The sequence below is a fragment of the Adiantum capillus-veneris genome, chromosome 16 (assembly GCF_014529385.1).
Source record: "Adiantum capillus-veneris isolate H3 chromosome 16, ASM1452938v2, whole genome shotgun sequence".
NCBI classification, from domain to species: domain Eukaryota; kingdom Viridiplantae; phylum Streptophyta; class Polypodiopsida; order Polypodiales; family Pteridaceae; genus Adiantum; species Adiantum capillus-veneris.
Window position 1 is genome coordinate 48320649 of NC_140946.1, and position 14337 is coordinate 48334985.

General features: G+C 44.5%; 1 protein-coding gene across 2 annotated transcripts; it reads left to right on the top strand.

Moving 5' to 3' along the window:
- The first annotated feature begins 1203 nt into the window (after positions 1 to 1203).
- Positions 1204 to 7589, top strand: LOC147438996 (ABC transporter B family member 10-like). 2 transcript variants are annotated; one of them, XR_015184539.1, is made up of 12 exons: positions 1204 to 1732; positions 1824 to 1878; positions 2012 to 2187; positions 2496 to 2696; positions 2809 to 3068; positions 3697 to 4010; positions 4098 to 4321; positions 4439 to 4809; positions 4955 to 5370; positions 5596 to 5837; positions 5918 to 7360; positions 7442 to 7589. XR_015184539.1 is itself a non-coding variant. In XM_086484939.1 (11 exons), the coding sequence occupies exons 1-11, from the start codon at positions 1445 to 1447 to the stop codon at positions 7187 to 7189; spliced, it is 3819 nt and encodes a 1272-aa protein (XP_086341065.1). In that variant the 5' UTR covers positions 1204 to 1444; the 3' UTR covers positions 7190 to 7589. The 2 variants fall into 2 exon arrangements, 1 of the variants encoding a protein (XP_086341065.1); XM_086484939.1 differs by having other exon boundaries at positions 5918 to 7589.
- Positions 7590 to 14337: the final 6748 nt, after the last annotated feature.

Below are 14337 nucleotides of genomic sequence, written 5' to 3' on the forward strand. Positions count from 1 at the left end.
TAAACACTTTTTCAATAGGCATAGGCTAGAGATAAATGAGCTATGTTTGTAGTTTTGTTGAATGAGAGTGAGAGAGAGAGAGAAGAAGAAGAGAAGGGGGCAAGGAGAGGCAAAGAGCAATAATATCCTCCACCCATGAGCTGTTGTCAATATGTTACAACAAGACACACTCAACAAAAAACAAAAAGAGGGTTTGTTTGAGATGCCAATTTTTTCTCTAAATATCTGCCTTTATAAGCATTGATATTGCCTTCAAATACATGCCTATGTTCCCTTCGGGCACATTTGGAGGGGATAAAGATGACGTCACTAGTTTTGGACCTTTTTGCCAACGAAAAAGCTTGCTACACTTGCGCCTGCGCTCATCTGCGTCTTGTAGTTGCAAAACAAAGCTTGCCATGGCTAACTCTGTGTCGTTTTCGACAGAGTTGGACTAGCGAAAGCTTCGTTAGAAGAGTGACAAAAGAGCTGAGGTCAATCTAACCCCCACCCTCTGCTATGTGCGAATGCGCCCTTATACATCGACAATTAGTATTGAGAATAACATGGAGCTCCGCTAATTTTCGAAAAGCATAATTTGGTCATAGGGCCCCCCTCTCCTTGCATTTAAAATTAAATGGCTATATATCATTGGTAAAGCATGATTAGCGATTCATAGCTTTCCAATCGAGCAACTTCCTAAACTATGGCGTCAATCGATGCCCTTTTTTTGTTCATGCCTCCACTACAGCTTGGGCGATGGTCCAAGTTTGATCTTTGTGGCTCACATCAAACTATGAAGTGTATAAATTTTTGAGACGAGGAACGATAAAATATTGGTGGGTCCCAAAATGATGTTTACTTCATTTGTCTATCCGGCGTCGACCATAGTGGATGCACATCCCTTTCTTGCTCTCTCATGCCATCTAGTTTGCCCAACCCGAGAGTGATTTTCGATGGGTGCGTGCACACTATGGATGGCATCCATGTCTCTTTCTTGCTCTCTCATGCCATCTAATTTGCCCAACCCGAGAGTGGTTTTCGAGCGATCTAACAAGTCAAGTTCAACACTGTTTTGAGAGGTGGAATAGTGATGGGTGTCAAAGTGTAGCCTATGGGTTGGCGAAGAAGAACACTAGCTACCCCGGTTGGAAATATGCACTGGGAGGCAAGGACGCTCTTGTATATACCTGAACAAATGCGCGAAACTTGCCATTACTACGTACCTACCACCAGCGGCGAAAGTTTGCACCCACCAAACTGCCCCCCCCTTAATGCCCACCCACTACTAACCGCAGAGGCTGCTGCCGTGTTGTAGCTTAACATGGTAGCGTAATCTCGTTACTGCCTCAAAACAGGGCCTTCTTCTTCTCCCTCCCGTTTCCCGTCAAGGTCTCCATAGCTGCTGCGTCATGCAGCTTTTACCTTTTCTGTAAGTGGGCAGCAGTAGCAGCAGCTGCCCGCCATGGCTAGATCAAGAGTCTCAGAGGAGCAGACTTTGCGCTCCGCAGAGGTCGCGTTGGCGATGGAGCGCGAGGAGAACGAGAAAACCCGAAAGCAACCCACCATTTCCTACCTCAAGCTCTTCTCTTTCGCCACCGCTTTCGATTTTCTACTCATAGCTGGTGGTACCATTGGAGCTCTCGCCCATGGAGCCGCACTTCCTCTTGCAGTACTTCTCTTTGGCAACATTGTAGAATCTGTTGGAATCTACTTCCTGAACCCGCCCAGGCTTTACCAGGATGCCTCCAAGGTGCCCATTTGCACTTCTGTTTTCAGGGTTGGATTGCAATGTATGTTACTCTGCCAGGTTACTCTGTTGACAAAGTCCTTCCCCTGTGCAGTATTGCCTAGACTGTGTATACGTCGGCATTGTTACGCTTGCAGCTGCTTGGCTTGGTGAGGAATACTCCTACATTTATCTTTCCTTGTGGGATGTCTTGATAATATTGCATTGGCATGCGAAGCTGTCTTGCACCCTATTCAATACTCTTATGTTGGATCATCTCTTACTTGTCGCGTTGATAAACAGAGGTGTTTTGCTGGACTTACACGGGAGAACGGCAGGCATCAAAGATTCGCGTGCAATATCTACGGGCATTGCTTAGCCAGGACATTGGTTTTTATGACACAGATTCGACAACGGGCGAAATTGTTGTAGGCATATCAAGTGATACCCTTCTTGTCCAAGATGCGATTGGAGAGAAGGTCAGTTGAAGCTGCTCAATTTGCCACATGTGGTGATAATGGATGCATGCCTAAATGGTCTGTCAGCCATGGGGTTGGTAGGAACAAATCGGAATACAGTGGTCAATATAGGGTCCTTTTGCTTACCCTTGCATGCCAACGATTGTTGGGTTTATCCTCTTTGCTTGTTGGGAAAGTTTATGCATTGTTCTCCTGCATTACGGGGACTCTCTTATTTTTGTTGCACGTCTTTCCTTTTCCCTGCCAAACCTGTTGAATTTGATTGTATGATCAAGCGATCTCAGTCCTCTTTTAATATATCTTGACAGGTGGGTAACTTCATCCATAACATGGCTCGCTTTGTTGCTGGTCTGGCAGTTAGCTTCACCATATCATGGGAACTCACTTTACTGACACTAGCAGTTGTGCCGTTGATCGCAATAGCCGGTGGTGTCTATTCTTATGCTATGATAGACGTCACAACAAATAGTCATAAAGCGTACATTAAGGCTGGCGAGATAGCTGAGCAGGTAAGAATATACTACAGATCTCCAATCAACTTTTGCTGGTCACTTGTGAAATGAACAATAGAAATCCATCTTGCTTTCTAACTTTAAACCTATATGGGGAGATTTCCACCAGGTGGTAGCACAAGTGCGATCTGTATATGCGTATGGCGGAGAGGATAAAGCAGTACGGTCGTATGCTCGTGCACTGGAAAAGACGGTATCGCTTGGAGTAAAGGGAGGTCTAGCAAAGGGTCTTGGCATGGGTTCAGTGTACTTGCTACTCTACTTCACCTGGGCCCTTCTCTTATGGTTTGCTGGACGCATGGTACTCAAAGGAACCATCCATGGTGGGCCTGCATTTGTCACAATACTAAATGCGGTCGTTGGGGGCATGTAGGTTTCTCTTGCTTTCTGCTTTTATTTGATTGTGGTTTTGTAATTTGCAGATGACAACTTGTTTTTCTTATGATTTCAAGTACATGTCATTTGCATGTATCTTGCTCTGAATATCTTGCTGTCTGCATCACTAGTATGAGGTGTTATAATATAATATGTTAGGATGTAAACCTATTCGTCAAGATTGGCAGATCCTGTGCACAATCTAATGACTGGAAATCGAGATTCCCAGGACTTCAAAAGAATGGAGGGTCAACCTGTTTCGTATTGGAAGAATTCAGGGGCAAACTGGCTAGCTGGTTGGAGTAGTTGCCCAAGGACATTAAACAGTTTTATGATGAAAATCACTGAGACATTGATTGTGGCCTTTCCAGATGGGAGGATTCTAGCTTGTAGGGACCTCTAATACTGGAGCTGTACCTGGGAACAGCCAGCCATAGTTTGTTTCCGTGACATGTTTGCCTTTGCTACAGTGACACTTTGGACAGCTTATGGACAGGGAAATACTTAGCAAGTGGGAATGGGGATTACAAAGGGCAGTAGAGATTCGAGAGCTGGATGAACTGAGATTTCCAATGTGATTTTGGATGGTTTTTAAGTGTATTTCTTTCCTGTTTCTGTGCAGAGCCATTGGTCAGGCATTCCCAAATCTGACAGCCTTTGGGAAGGGCAAAGCTGCTGGATATACCATTTTTGAAATGATAAGAAGATCCCCAGTAGCAATACGCAGAGGATCTGGGGTTACCCTTCCGGACGTACAAGGCCACATTGAGCTTAAAAATATTAAATTTTCTTACCCATCCAGGCCAGATGCTATCATCTTTCAGGACTTCTGTATGGACATACCTGCTGGAAAGCTGGTGGCCATAGTAGGAGGTAGTGGCTCGGGAAAGAGCACCATTATCTCTCTGATTGAGCGGTTCTATGATCCTCAAGAAGGTCTGTTTTGAAATGATTTGACTGCTTAATGTGGTCCCTATAGTAATTCTCTCTGTCATCTGATGTTTGGATCCTTCCCTTGTTTAGGGCAAGTTCTTCTTGATGGCCATGATGTCCGCCATCTCCAGCTGAAGTGGCTACGCTCGCAAATAGGGCTTGTAAGCCAAGAACCTGCACTATTTGCAACAACAATCAGCGAAAACATTTTGTTTGGAATGGAGGCGGCAAGTTTTGATGATGTTGTCCGGGCTGCGAAGATATCTGGAGCCCATGACTTCATAAACCAATTGCCTTCCAAGTATGACACACAGGTGGGTGTCTTTAGATTGTACACATGTTATAATATGGACCTGCTTAAGGAATGTTTTCTGCAAGGGAGATACTGGACTTGCTAGTGTTGGGTCTCACTGTCAGCTTCTTTGGAACAGGTTGGTGAGAGAGGGGTACAACTTTCTGGAGGCCAGAAGCAACGAGTGGCTCTTGCAAGAGCTGTCCTTAAAGATCCGGCTATCTTGCTATTGGATGAAGCCACAAGTGCCTTGGATTCCGAATCAGAGAAGCTTGTGCAGGATGCTCTTTCTCATGTAATGGTGGGCCGTACAAGTGTAATGATTGCCCACCGTCTCTCTACCATCCAGAGTGCAGATATCATAACAGTCATGCAGAATGGAAAGATCATTGAAAGCGGTAACCATGATCAGCTTTTAGAGAGGGATGGAGCTTATGCTTGTCTTCTAAACTTCAATGAGGAAAGTGGCAGGGATATGAGCTCAAACAATGAGTTCGCCTGCTCGGGCAGGTATACTATGGGCCTATGTTGGTGCTTCATGTGCCTGGCCAAAGTTTAAAGGGTTTACTTTCTCACCGGCCCATGCTTGCAGTGGTCAGCCTGATGTTTTTCCTTTTGCTGTGTATGCTGAAGTGCCTTTTTCTCCACTATGCAGGCACTCTCGAGCATCTTCTCTCAACTCCAAAGCTTTCAGTTTTCGGCTTAGTGTTCAGTCCGATATTGAGTCTGTGGGCTTTCCAGAGACGACAACCGAGAGGAAAGTCTATAAAAAGCCATCATTCAAGCGATTATTGCAGCTGAATGCTCCGGATTGGCCCTACAGTCTTATGGGCATGCTGGGAGCTATAACTGCCGGGGGTTCTATGCCACTGTTTGTGCTGGGCATTACAGAGGGCTTGATAGCTTTCTACTCCATTACCCCAGGATACCTTTCTCAGGAGATTAGGAAACTTAGTATGTTGTTTCTAGGTGCAGGCACAGCTACTCTATTTTTCTTTGTAATGGAGCACTACTTTTTTGGCCTCATGGGTGAAAATGTCACTTTCAGAGTTCGACATCTCATGTTTTCAGGTCAGCATTGCTCTCTCTCTCTCTCTCTCTCTCTCTCTCTCTCTCTCTCTCTCTCTCTGCGCTGGATACATTGGATCCATTCCTATGATGATAGATTGGATCAATTCCTACGATGAGATCACATTTTGTACAAATTTCTCGACGTCCTTAAAATAAATTATGGCATCTGCAGAGACACATCTAGTTGTGCTCATGATTGCAAAACTTTACTCTTGTTTTTTACAGCTATTCTTCGATATGAGGTTGGATGGTTTGAGGATGAGAAGAATAGCAGCAGTCTGGTTGCATCTCGCCTAGCTTCGGATGCATTGATGGTGAAGGCTGCAGTGGGTGACCTCCTTTGCACACTGACGCACAATGTATCGCTCATAACCACGGCCTTCGTTGTTGCATTCTTACTGCAGTGGAGGATAGCACTTGTTATGATCTCTACCTTCCCCTTCATAGTTTCATCTGCTGTTGCTCAGGTATGTAGTGAAGCGATGCTTTCATTTGACTGTTGAGCGTTTCTTGAGGGCATCCCAAGATTGATAGTGTGTGCTTGCAGCGTCAATTTTTAAGAGGATTTGGTGGAGATGTATGCAAGGCATATCTAAGAGCAAACACAGTAGCAGGGGAGGCAGTTGGTAACATTCGCACGGTGGCAGCCTTCTGTGCTGAGGAGAAGGTGTTGCAGCTCTTCTGCAAGGAGCTACAACGACCTGGAAGGGACTCTTTCTACAGAGGCCAGATAGCTGGAATTGCCTTTGGTGTATCTCAGTGCTGTATGTTTTGCTCCTATGCCCTCACATTATGGTATGGGTCCTACTTGATTAAGTCTGGGTATACATCGTTTGGTCCAATGGTGAAAAGCTTTACGGTACTGCTTGTAACAGCCCTCGGTATCGCAGAGACTCTATTGTTAGCCCCTGACATTATAGAGGGCCTGCAATCCGTGGGAGCTGTATTTGAAGTGCTTGATAGGAAAACAGAGATAGACCCAGATGATACTAGGGCTGAAGATGTTCATGATATCAGGGGCTCAATCCAGCTGAAACATGTGAAGTTCAAATACCCATCCAGACCTGATGTCACCATATTCGAAAACCTCAACCTTAAAGTGGGTGCTGGTAGAAGCCTTGCCCTTGTGGGTGCAAGCGGCTCAGGAAAGAGCTCCATCATAGCCATGATTGCGAGGTTTTATGAGCCTCTGTCAGGAGGCGTCCTGATAGATGGCAAGGACATCAGGCGGCTGCGGTTGCGTTCCCTCCGCAAGCATATTGCACTGGTACAACAGGAGCCTTCCTTGTTCGCCACTTCAGTGTATGAGAATATTCTGTATGGTAAGGATGGTGCTACTGAAGCTGAAGTCATTGAAGCGTCAAAAGCTGCCAATGCGGACAGCTTCATTAGTGGGCTGCCCAATGGCTATGCAACAGAGGTAGGGGAGAGGGGCGTGCAGCTATCTGGTGGGCAGAAGCAAAGAGTGGCCATAGCCAGAGCTGTGCTAAAGAACCCTGCCATTCTTCTGCTAGATGAAGCAACTAGTGCTCTTGATGCAGAGTCGGAGAGGACAGTGCAAGATGCTCTGGACAATCTGATGAAAGGCAGAACAACTGTGGTCGTTGCCCACAGGCTTTCAACTATTCAGCATGTGGACTGCATAGCGGTCTTGGAGGCGGGGAAAATTGTTGAAGAGGGGAGGCATGCCGATCTCTTGAGAAAAGGAGGAACATATGCGCGCCTAATTCGGCTCCAACATCAGCTTTACAATCATCCCTCCCCTGACATGCAGCAGGAATTTTTACAAGATTTCCTGGAGAGACAAGCACCTAGGTGACAACAGCTTTTGTAGTGGCGAAAGCAAAACTTTTACACTTCATGGGCATGTACAATATGTTAAATGTGAATATCCTGCAGCATTGTCCAAAGAAGGCGCTGCGACGCAAGCTATAGCCTTTCCAAAGGCTGTCCTGCAACAAAGGTGGTGCTCATGTGAGCCACTTGGAAGGCAAGTGGCTGATTTTGCTTGATTTCTTTAATTTTCATGGCAATGATTGAGCAAATCTGATTGTGAATATCACATTTTCAGAGCCCCTGGTTCAAAAGTGCTTTCTCAGATCACAAAACAAGAAAATGCATGGGGAAGGTGTAGCATATAGTTATTTGAACAGTGTACACAAGGTGGAATTACTGTAATCCACTCAAAGTGATAATATTACTTCCAATTTTTTTTTCCACATGGTAATCTCTCTCTGTCCTCTGGTAGAGGACAATCCATTCTGTTTTGAGTGTTCAAATTGTGTTTTTGTGAGGGTGTTGGATCTTTGAATTGCATCTCTATATAGAGTGACGCAGATATGCCAATGGGCAGTCTGTCTAGATTGTGTATTTGGTTGTATTTTTCTGCTCTCCAGTGTAAGGCAGTATTTAACCTTCCAATTTTATCCCGTTTTGAAGCAGAATTTATTATCTGACTAAAAGCACTAACGTATGATTTTCATAGTATGTACTGTGAAGACAGTAGTCGTGCGAAGGGCCATGCATATATCCCCAAACAAATACTGTTATTGACTTGGAAAGCAAGTTCTGTGGGAGAGGGTAAGCCGACATGGGTAGGCCCTTAAATTCTGGAGGTTTATCTCCAGAAAACAGAAGCCTTGGGCACAGAAATTCTCAGGGACAAGAGAAACCTCTGCTGTCAAAAGTAAAACTTGTTTAAAAATCTTGTCCCTATTGCAGGGTTTTTGAAAATGTCTGATTCACTTGTTCTATAGAGTCCCTCATTAACGGCGTTCCAGGAGTTTTTAGGGCTTGAAATACTCTCCCTGCTACAGCTGTGATGTTAAAATCATAATACAAATTACATTATTCTAGTGTGGGGAAACTGTTCCATCAGCCTTCACTTTGACTTGGATGGGGCAGGGAATAGTCTGTTGTTCGTGACCATTTTCGCCCCTTGAGGGTGGAAGGGAGGGGGACCAATAGAGGCACCCTAGTGGCCATGCGGCAGCACAATTTAGCACGCCAGAAAACTATTCCATGGGCTGACTTGTCAGCGGTACAGGACATTCTGTGGTGACTTGTGAGCAGCACAAGAGGTGATAGGAGTGAAGAATATGCATGCTGAGTTGGCACCATTGCAGGGAGCTGGTGGTCGATGGTTGTCCACAAAGCCGATATACTGGTTCTGGCGACCGCTCGGATGCTGCTACTGCGGTTCTCATGAATACTCAGTCGTCAGCAATCTAATGAGTGTTGTGCAGTTTATGGAGGGTAATGAAGCATGCATGGAAGGTGCAGATCTGCTGACCGCGATCCCTGACCTTGACGGACCTTGATCTGATGGCTTCAGTTGGATGAGCCGCATGGAAGCTGCTTTCTACAATTTTGGGGAATGCCTATTAGATTTAAGCTTCATGACCTGGCCATCCCTGGAGAGGGGAATGCCTGAGCGTGGGCATCAGAGGGAAGGCCTTGTAAGGCATGGATAACCAGGCAGGGTCAATCTTACTAGGGCCCAACTCTATACACCAAGTAAAATGAGTGCTTTCATGTGTGGGAGGAGTGAGTGTGATCATCCATGCAATGTGCCCTTCAAGGGGTGGGAGGCGGAACCCCTAGAGGGCCTTTTCCATTCGTAGGCACTCAGGATTGGCAACCTCCCAGACCTGCTTGTACCATTCCACCACCAGTAGGCATCTGCCACCTTTGATGACAGGTGAGTGCCCTTGGGCTGCGGTGAATTCTACTGTCCGTGAGAACGGCAGAGTGCATTTAGTGCCCGCTCATTCTCATGTAAACCTGTGTCTCAGACTTCAGTTGCAAGCTCTATGCAGGGCGTGGGCCTCTGCATCAGTTCATTGATGTGAAAACTCTACAGCGAGGGCACCCCTCCCCCCGGCCCTCGTATTCCATGTATTTAATACAAGTTCAGACAATCATTGACCATGCTCACCATGCTATTCACTTCAAATGAAATCTCTAGACTCTCAGGCTTGCAGTCATCCACACTATCTCACACGGTCATGGGCAAGAGGGGATTGACGGTTGAACTGATTCGGGCCGTCTGATGCACATTTGTAAATTCAGGGCATTTGGTAAATTCGAGGGGAGAAGTAAATTTGGGGCGGGCTGTGTCCCATGTCTTGAATCAAAGACCTCCCCACCGTGAACCATATGCACTAACCACTACTCTCGCTTGCTTTCATTGAAATATAGGGGGTTTATGTCATATACTAAATGCGGGGGAAGTTGTAAATTCAGGTCACCCCGTGTCGCCAAATCCTACGATCCAAGATTGATGCGACCTCCTTTTTGGTCCTCCACCATTGATCCCCTCTTGCCCATGAGATAGTGTTGAGGGTTTGCAGTAGCGAGTGCCCCCTAGGGGAAAACCTTTTTTTGACATGCTAAATTGCTAATTAAACATGACGACCAACTTCCAAGACCCCTCGCAGACTTCGGCACTTGGCCCCCCTGTTTGTGGCCACCCAAGTAGTGTCACATTAAGGGGGGAAGGGGGGGGGAGCTTTGATACGAGAGCAAGGCCAACTTTCACTTTTGGTTGGATGAATACATGTTCGCCACCTGGACTTGGCCAATAGTTGCCCACCCCAATGTAACAGGGTTTAAGGCACTCCTTTTTTCTTGTTGAAAAAATAATGGAATTATAATAAAGATGAAGAAAATACAAAGATCCCTAGGGTATGACAGGCTATCCTGTCCAATAAACCAAAAAAGCAGGATGGGTTTTCTACGGATTTCCCCAATCCTCAAACTCATGGATTTTTTACAATCTTGAAGGCTCAAAAGAACACCATTGTGCACTTTCTCCATTTTTGCGAACAGATAGACTTTTGAATCTCATTGGTCTTTAGTTGAGTAGCATCCCTTTAATGAGATTTGATCTTCCTCATGATGTACAAGAAGTTGGCTTCTTAACTGGATAGGATTAGTAATCTCCAATGTGCACTTTCTCCATTTTTGCCAACAAATAGACTTTTGAATCTCGTTGGTCTTTAGTTGAGTAGCATCCCTTTAATGAGATTTGATCTTCCTCATGATGTAAAAGAAGTTGGCTTCTTAACTGGATTAGTAATATGAGGTCTTGCAAAGACTGCCTTGTTTCTTTCATTCCACGATGCCATATGTATGCACTTTGAGATAGGTCAAAGAGGGATGTCCATGTGTCTACATTCCCCTAAAATCCAAGAGATCTGGGACAACCGATCTCTCTGCATAATTGGATAAGTTGCTCAATGAGGATGGGCATCAACAATTGGTTGGCAACCAGCCTGATTTACCACAATAGGACATTTACCATTTGAGACTTTGTACCCTGTTTTTGCACGGTTAATCACAAATCCACTGGCTAAGCAAAAAGTCGCAAAAAACATTCAACAGATTGTGCATCATTTCTGACCAATGCATTAGTATCATTTGCAAGCCGCTGTAAACAAAACTGGCCATCGAGCTTGTAATATTTGTAGCTTTCAATCTTCATTTCTGCATGAAACTTTTGACCATACAACCTAAAGAATTAGTAGAGGAAATGGCATAAAGAAGGGGTGACAAAGGATTGCCTTGCCTTATAGACTTGTGTAGAGGAATAGAGTCACTCAACCCACCACTAATAGAGATCCTGGCTGAAGCATTTCCATTAAGGATGTTAACAAATCTATGAATTGTCTAGTCCCATGTCAAACATACAATGCAAGGTAAAACTCCCATAATATGCATTATCAATATCAAATTTGGAAAAAATGTAATCTTTATCAATCTCTGAGACATAGTCCATTCCCTCCTAGAGGGCAATTATGGCATCTAAGATGTACCTTCCTTTCATAAACCCCTTTTGCTCTTTTAGTATAAACTGATCCATTAGAGAACCGAGCCTACTGGCCAAGGAGAGGGAGAAGATTTAGAAGTAGAAGTCACACAAGTGATAGGCCTCCAGCTAGATAGGTCTTCCCTTAAAGCCTTTCTTATGAATCAACTCAACAACACCAACCATTAGGAAAAATATGAACCCTCTAGGGAAACATGCACCTAAAAACCTTAAAATTCAAAAAATTTCAAATTTTTTTGAAACATTATTTTTTACTATTCAAGGCCCTTCCTAAACTAATCCTCAATCAAAAAGGGATTTTCTCTCTCGAGAACTCCTTTTCCAACCCCTTCTTGGTTGCAACCATCACACTCACCCTCTACTCAAACACTCTCTCTCTACACCATCTCCATTGCTGCAACAAAGAAGCTCCTCTCTCCTCCCCTACCATCTCCATTACTGCAGCAAGGAAGCTCCTCTCTCCTCCTCTACCACCTCTCGTTGCCACACCAAGCAAGGGTTATCCACTTTCTTCTATTTCGATTGCCACAACACTCCTCCCCCCTTCTGTCAGTACCACCTCCCATTGGCACACCAAGAAAATTCATTCACTTTCTCCCACCTACATTGTAACAACAAGCAAGGTCCTGCTCCTCCTCCTAATTTTCTTTGTTCACCCATGGCCGGTTCTACTCTGCAAAGGGGATCAAAGGAAGAGGTCATAATACTTACATGCCACAACACAAGAGGTATAGATGATGAGTTGGTGTCACAAGAGTTCACCAAAGGTGCTTGGGTATACATGCAACCATCTGCTATTGGCCCTCACTGTGTGCAAAATTGTGCAAACTTGGATCATCATTGGAAAGGAAAGCTCCTTGGCTTCAAGAATCGCAAAGACAAGAGGACCGTAGCCATTGTGCAACTTGTTTTCTCAATGGCAAGCATGCAATTGCAACAACCAGCTCGATTTTCAACACATTGTAAGTACATGTTTTGAGAATACAAAGCTAGTTGTGAAATCACAGTGGAATGTTTTTATGGATTTATACTTAAGATTTGCCATGCATTTATAGTCATATTTTCATCCACATTGGTGGAGGAGTAGCCACTATATAATCTCTCTGGCACATTCAATGCTATACATGCGGATATTGGAGCAACAATTTTTACACATTTTTGCCCAACCAAACTAGTTCAAAGAAGGATTTTCTTCTATTCTCACTCCTATATTGTGCGTACTTCTACACAAGAGTTTTCGAAGCTTAAACCCATCAAAGTATCTTTCTTATTAAGTATGGAGTGGCCACAACCAAATTTGTGGTCGGTAGCATCTTCCAAGCAAAAAATGATAATAGATGTCCAAAACTCCTTGAAATATTCTAAAGCTTATAGGTATGTGGGCTTGAGTTGGTGTTTGCCTATTCATTGTTTCGTGCACATTTTTAAAGAGTTTGGATTTGTGGAGACTACCACAATGTTTGTATGTAAAGATGTGCATTATGAGAAATTAGAGAGGCTTTTAGAAGAGGACAAGGGTTTTGTGGAGGGCATACACAATGGGGATAGGTACCGTTGTAAGGTTGGAGCTTCAGGTATTGGGATGCGCTATTTAAAATCCTGCATCTCCTTGTACATACGATTTCACTATGATCGTTGGATGTGCAAGCTTGGAGTGTGGACTCCCTTACAGAGAGCAGGTGGCGCTATTGCAAGCTTTGACATTGCACTGAAGATGCCCAACGATGCTTTGGAGGCTGTCCAAGTGAACAAGCATTGGAATCTGATTAATGTGCGAGAACATTTGGTTGTTATGGATTTTGAGGACCTTCAATAAGTGCAATTTCGTTTGTAAGGTCACAAGGTGAGAATCCTTCCACCACATCTTTACTCCATCATAGTTTGATGATCATTGGCTAATTATTGAAATGAATGTCCGCAGATTGGGAAGGGAATGGAAGACAAATTGAAGGTTGAGGAGGATTGGGGCATGGATGGAACTACACTATCGCTCTTATAGCTTTGTAACTCTTGCAATTTTGGAAATAATACCCTATGTAATCAATACGATTTGCTTCGGCAAATTTAAGACTTTGAATATTAATTTTTCACATTGAAATGAAAGTTCATATTTGGTGAAAGTGCATTTTTTAAAATATTTATTGAAAAAAGTGCCTTCTTTAAAGAAGGGACCATTATACAAGGGAGGCTGCATAACTCATTCAAACTTTTCACTTTTGTAACCCTTGAGCTCCTCCACTCTTTGTCTGCATCCCGGGCTAGATATGGACGCCTTCCCAGCCTCTGCATGTGCACCCACATCCACCCCTTTGTCACGCTTCACCCTCTTCCTCGAGGACACCAACTACAAAGGGAAGTTGGACCTCCATATTTTCTTTACTCGTCTCCTCGAACTTGACGCCACAATTGCCCTTTACATGGATGTATTTGTCGATATTTTAGCGTTCATGGAGGAGCACATCATAAAATATTCCGTATTTATCTCCTCACATTCAAGGATCTGAGTGCCTTGCAATCTTTTGTGCTACATACACAAAGGTGATCGCCCATTCTCCAAGCGGTTGAGACGGTTCCAAGAAATTACCACCGACCCAGACCATTTCTTGGACGAGCAAGCCCCATGGGTGTCAGCGCTCAAGAAGCGCAAGTTGGGGGTGGATTACCTTTCTCGGCTGGCAACATTCATCTTCTTTGTGAGCAAGGAACCTTAATTTGGAGGAGCTCCACCTACCACACCTTCAGATTGGGTCCTTTATCAATGATGCCAAGGAGCAGGAGGGTGTCCCCATGAACCTTGCAGTGGAAGGATAGACACTTCGGCTCAAGTACCCCAGGGGGCTCACGGAGGTGGTTGAGAAATCCATTGTTGTAGCTAGCCCTAGTGACACTCTAGTGGATGCACCATTGACGGATGAGGCTATCCTAGAGGTAAAATCAGCCGCTTCTTTTAAGTGGTAGTGGATGGGGAGAAGTTTGTCTTTATGCATGACTTGGAGAAAGCATTTGGTCGGTGCATGGATGAATGCTTGAGCGTTCTATGCACTAGCGTCCAATTTCCCTTATACAGTGTACTAGATGCCCTTGAAAGCAAGCTCTTGCCACTTGGGGACTCTGTGACACACACTATTGCAGTTGTG

Excerpts from the sequence above, each read along its gene's own strand:
- LOC147438996 (XM_086484939.1), top strand. The coding sequence starts at position 1,445 with ATGGCTAGATCAAGAGTCTCAGAGGAGCAGACTTTGCGCTCCGCAGAG. Across the intron at positions 2,188-2,495 it reads AAGATGCGATTGGAGAGAAG|GTGGGTAACTTCATCCATAA; the intron begins GTCAGTTGAAGC and ends ATATCTTGACAG. Across the intron at positions 5,838-5,917 it reads TTTCATCTGCTGTTGCTCAG|CGTCAATTTTTAAGAGGATT; the intron begins GTATGTAGTGAA and ends GTGTGCTTGCAG.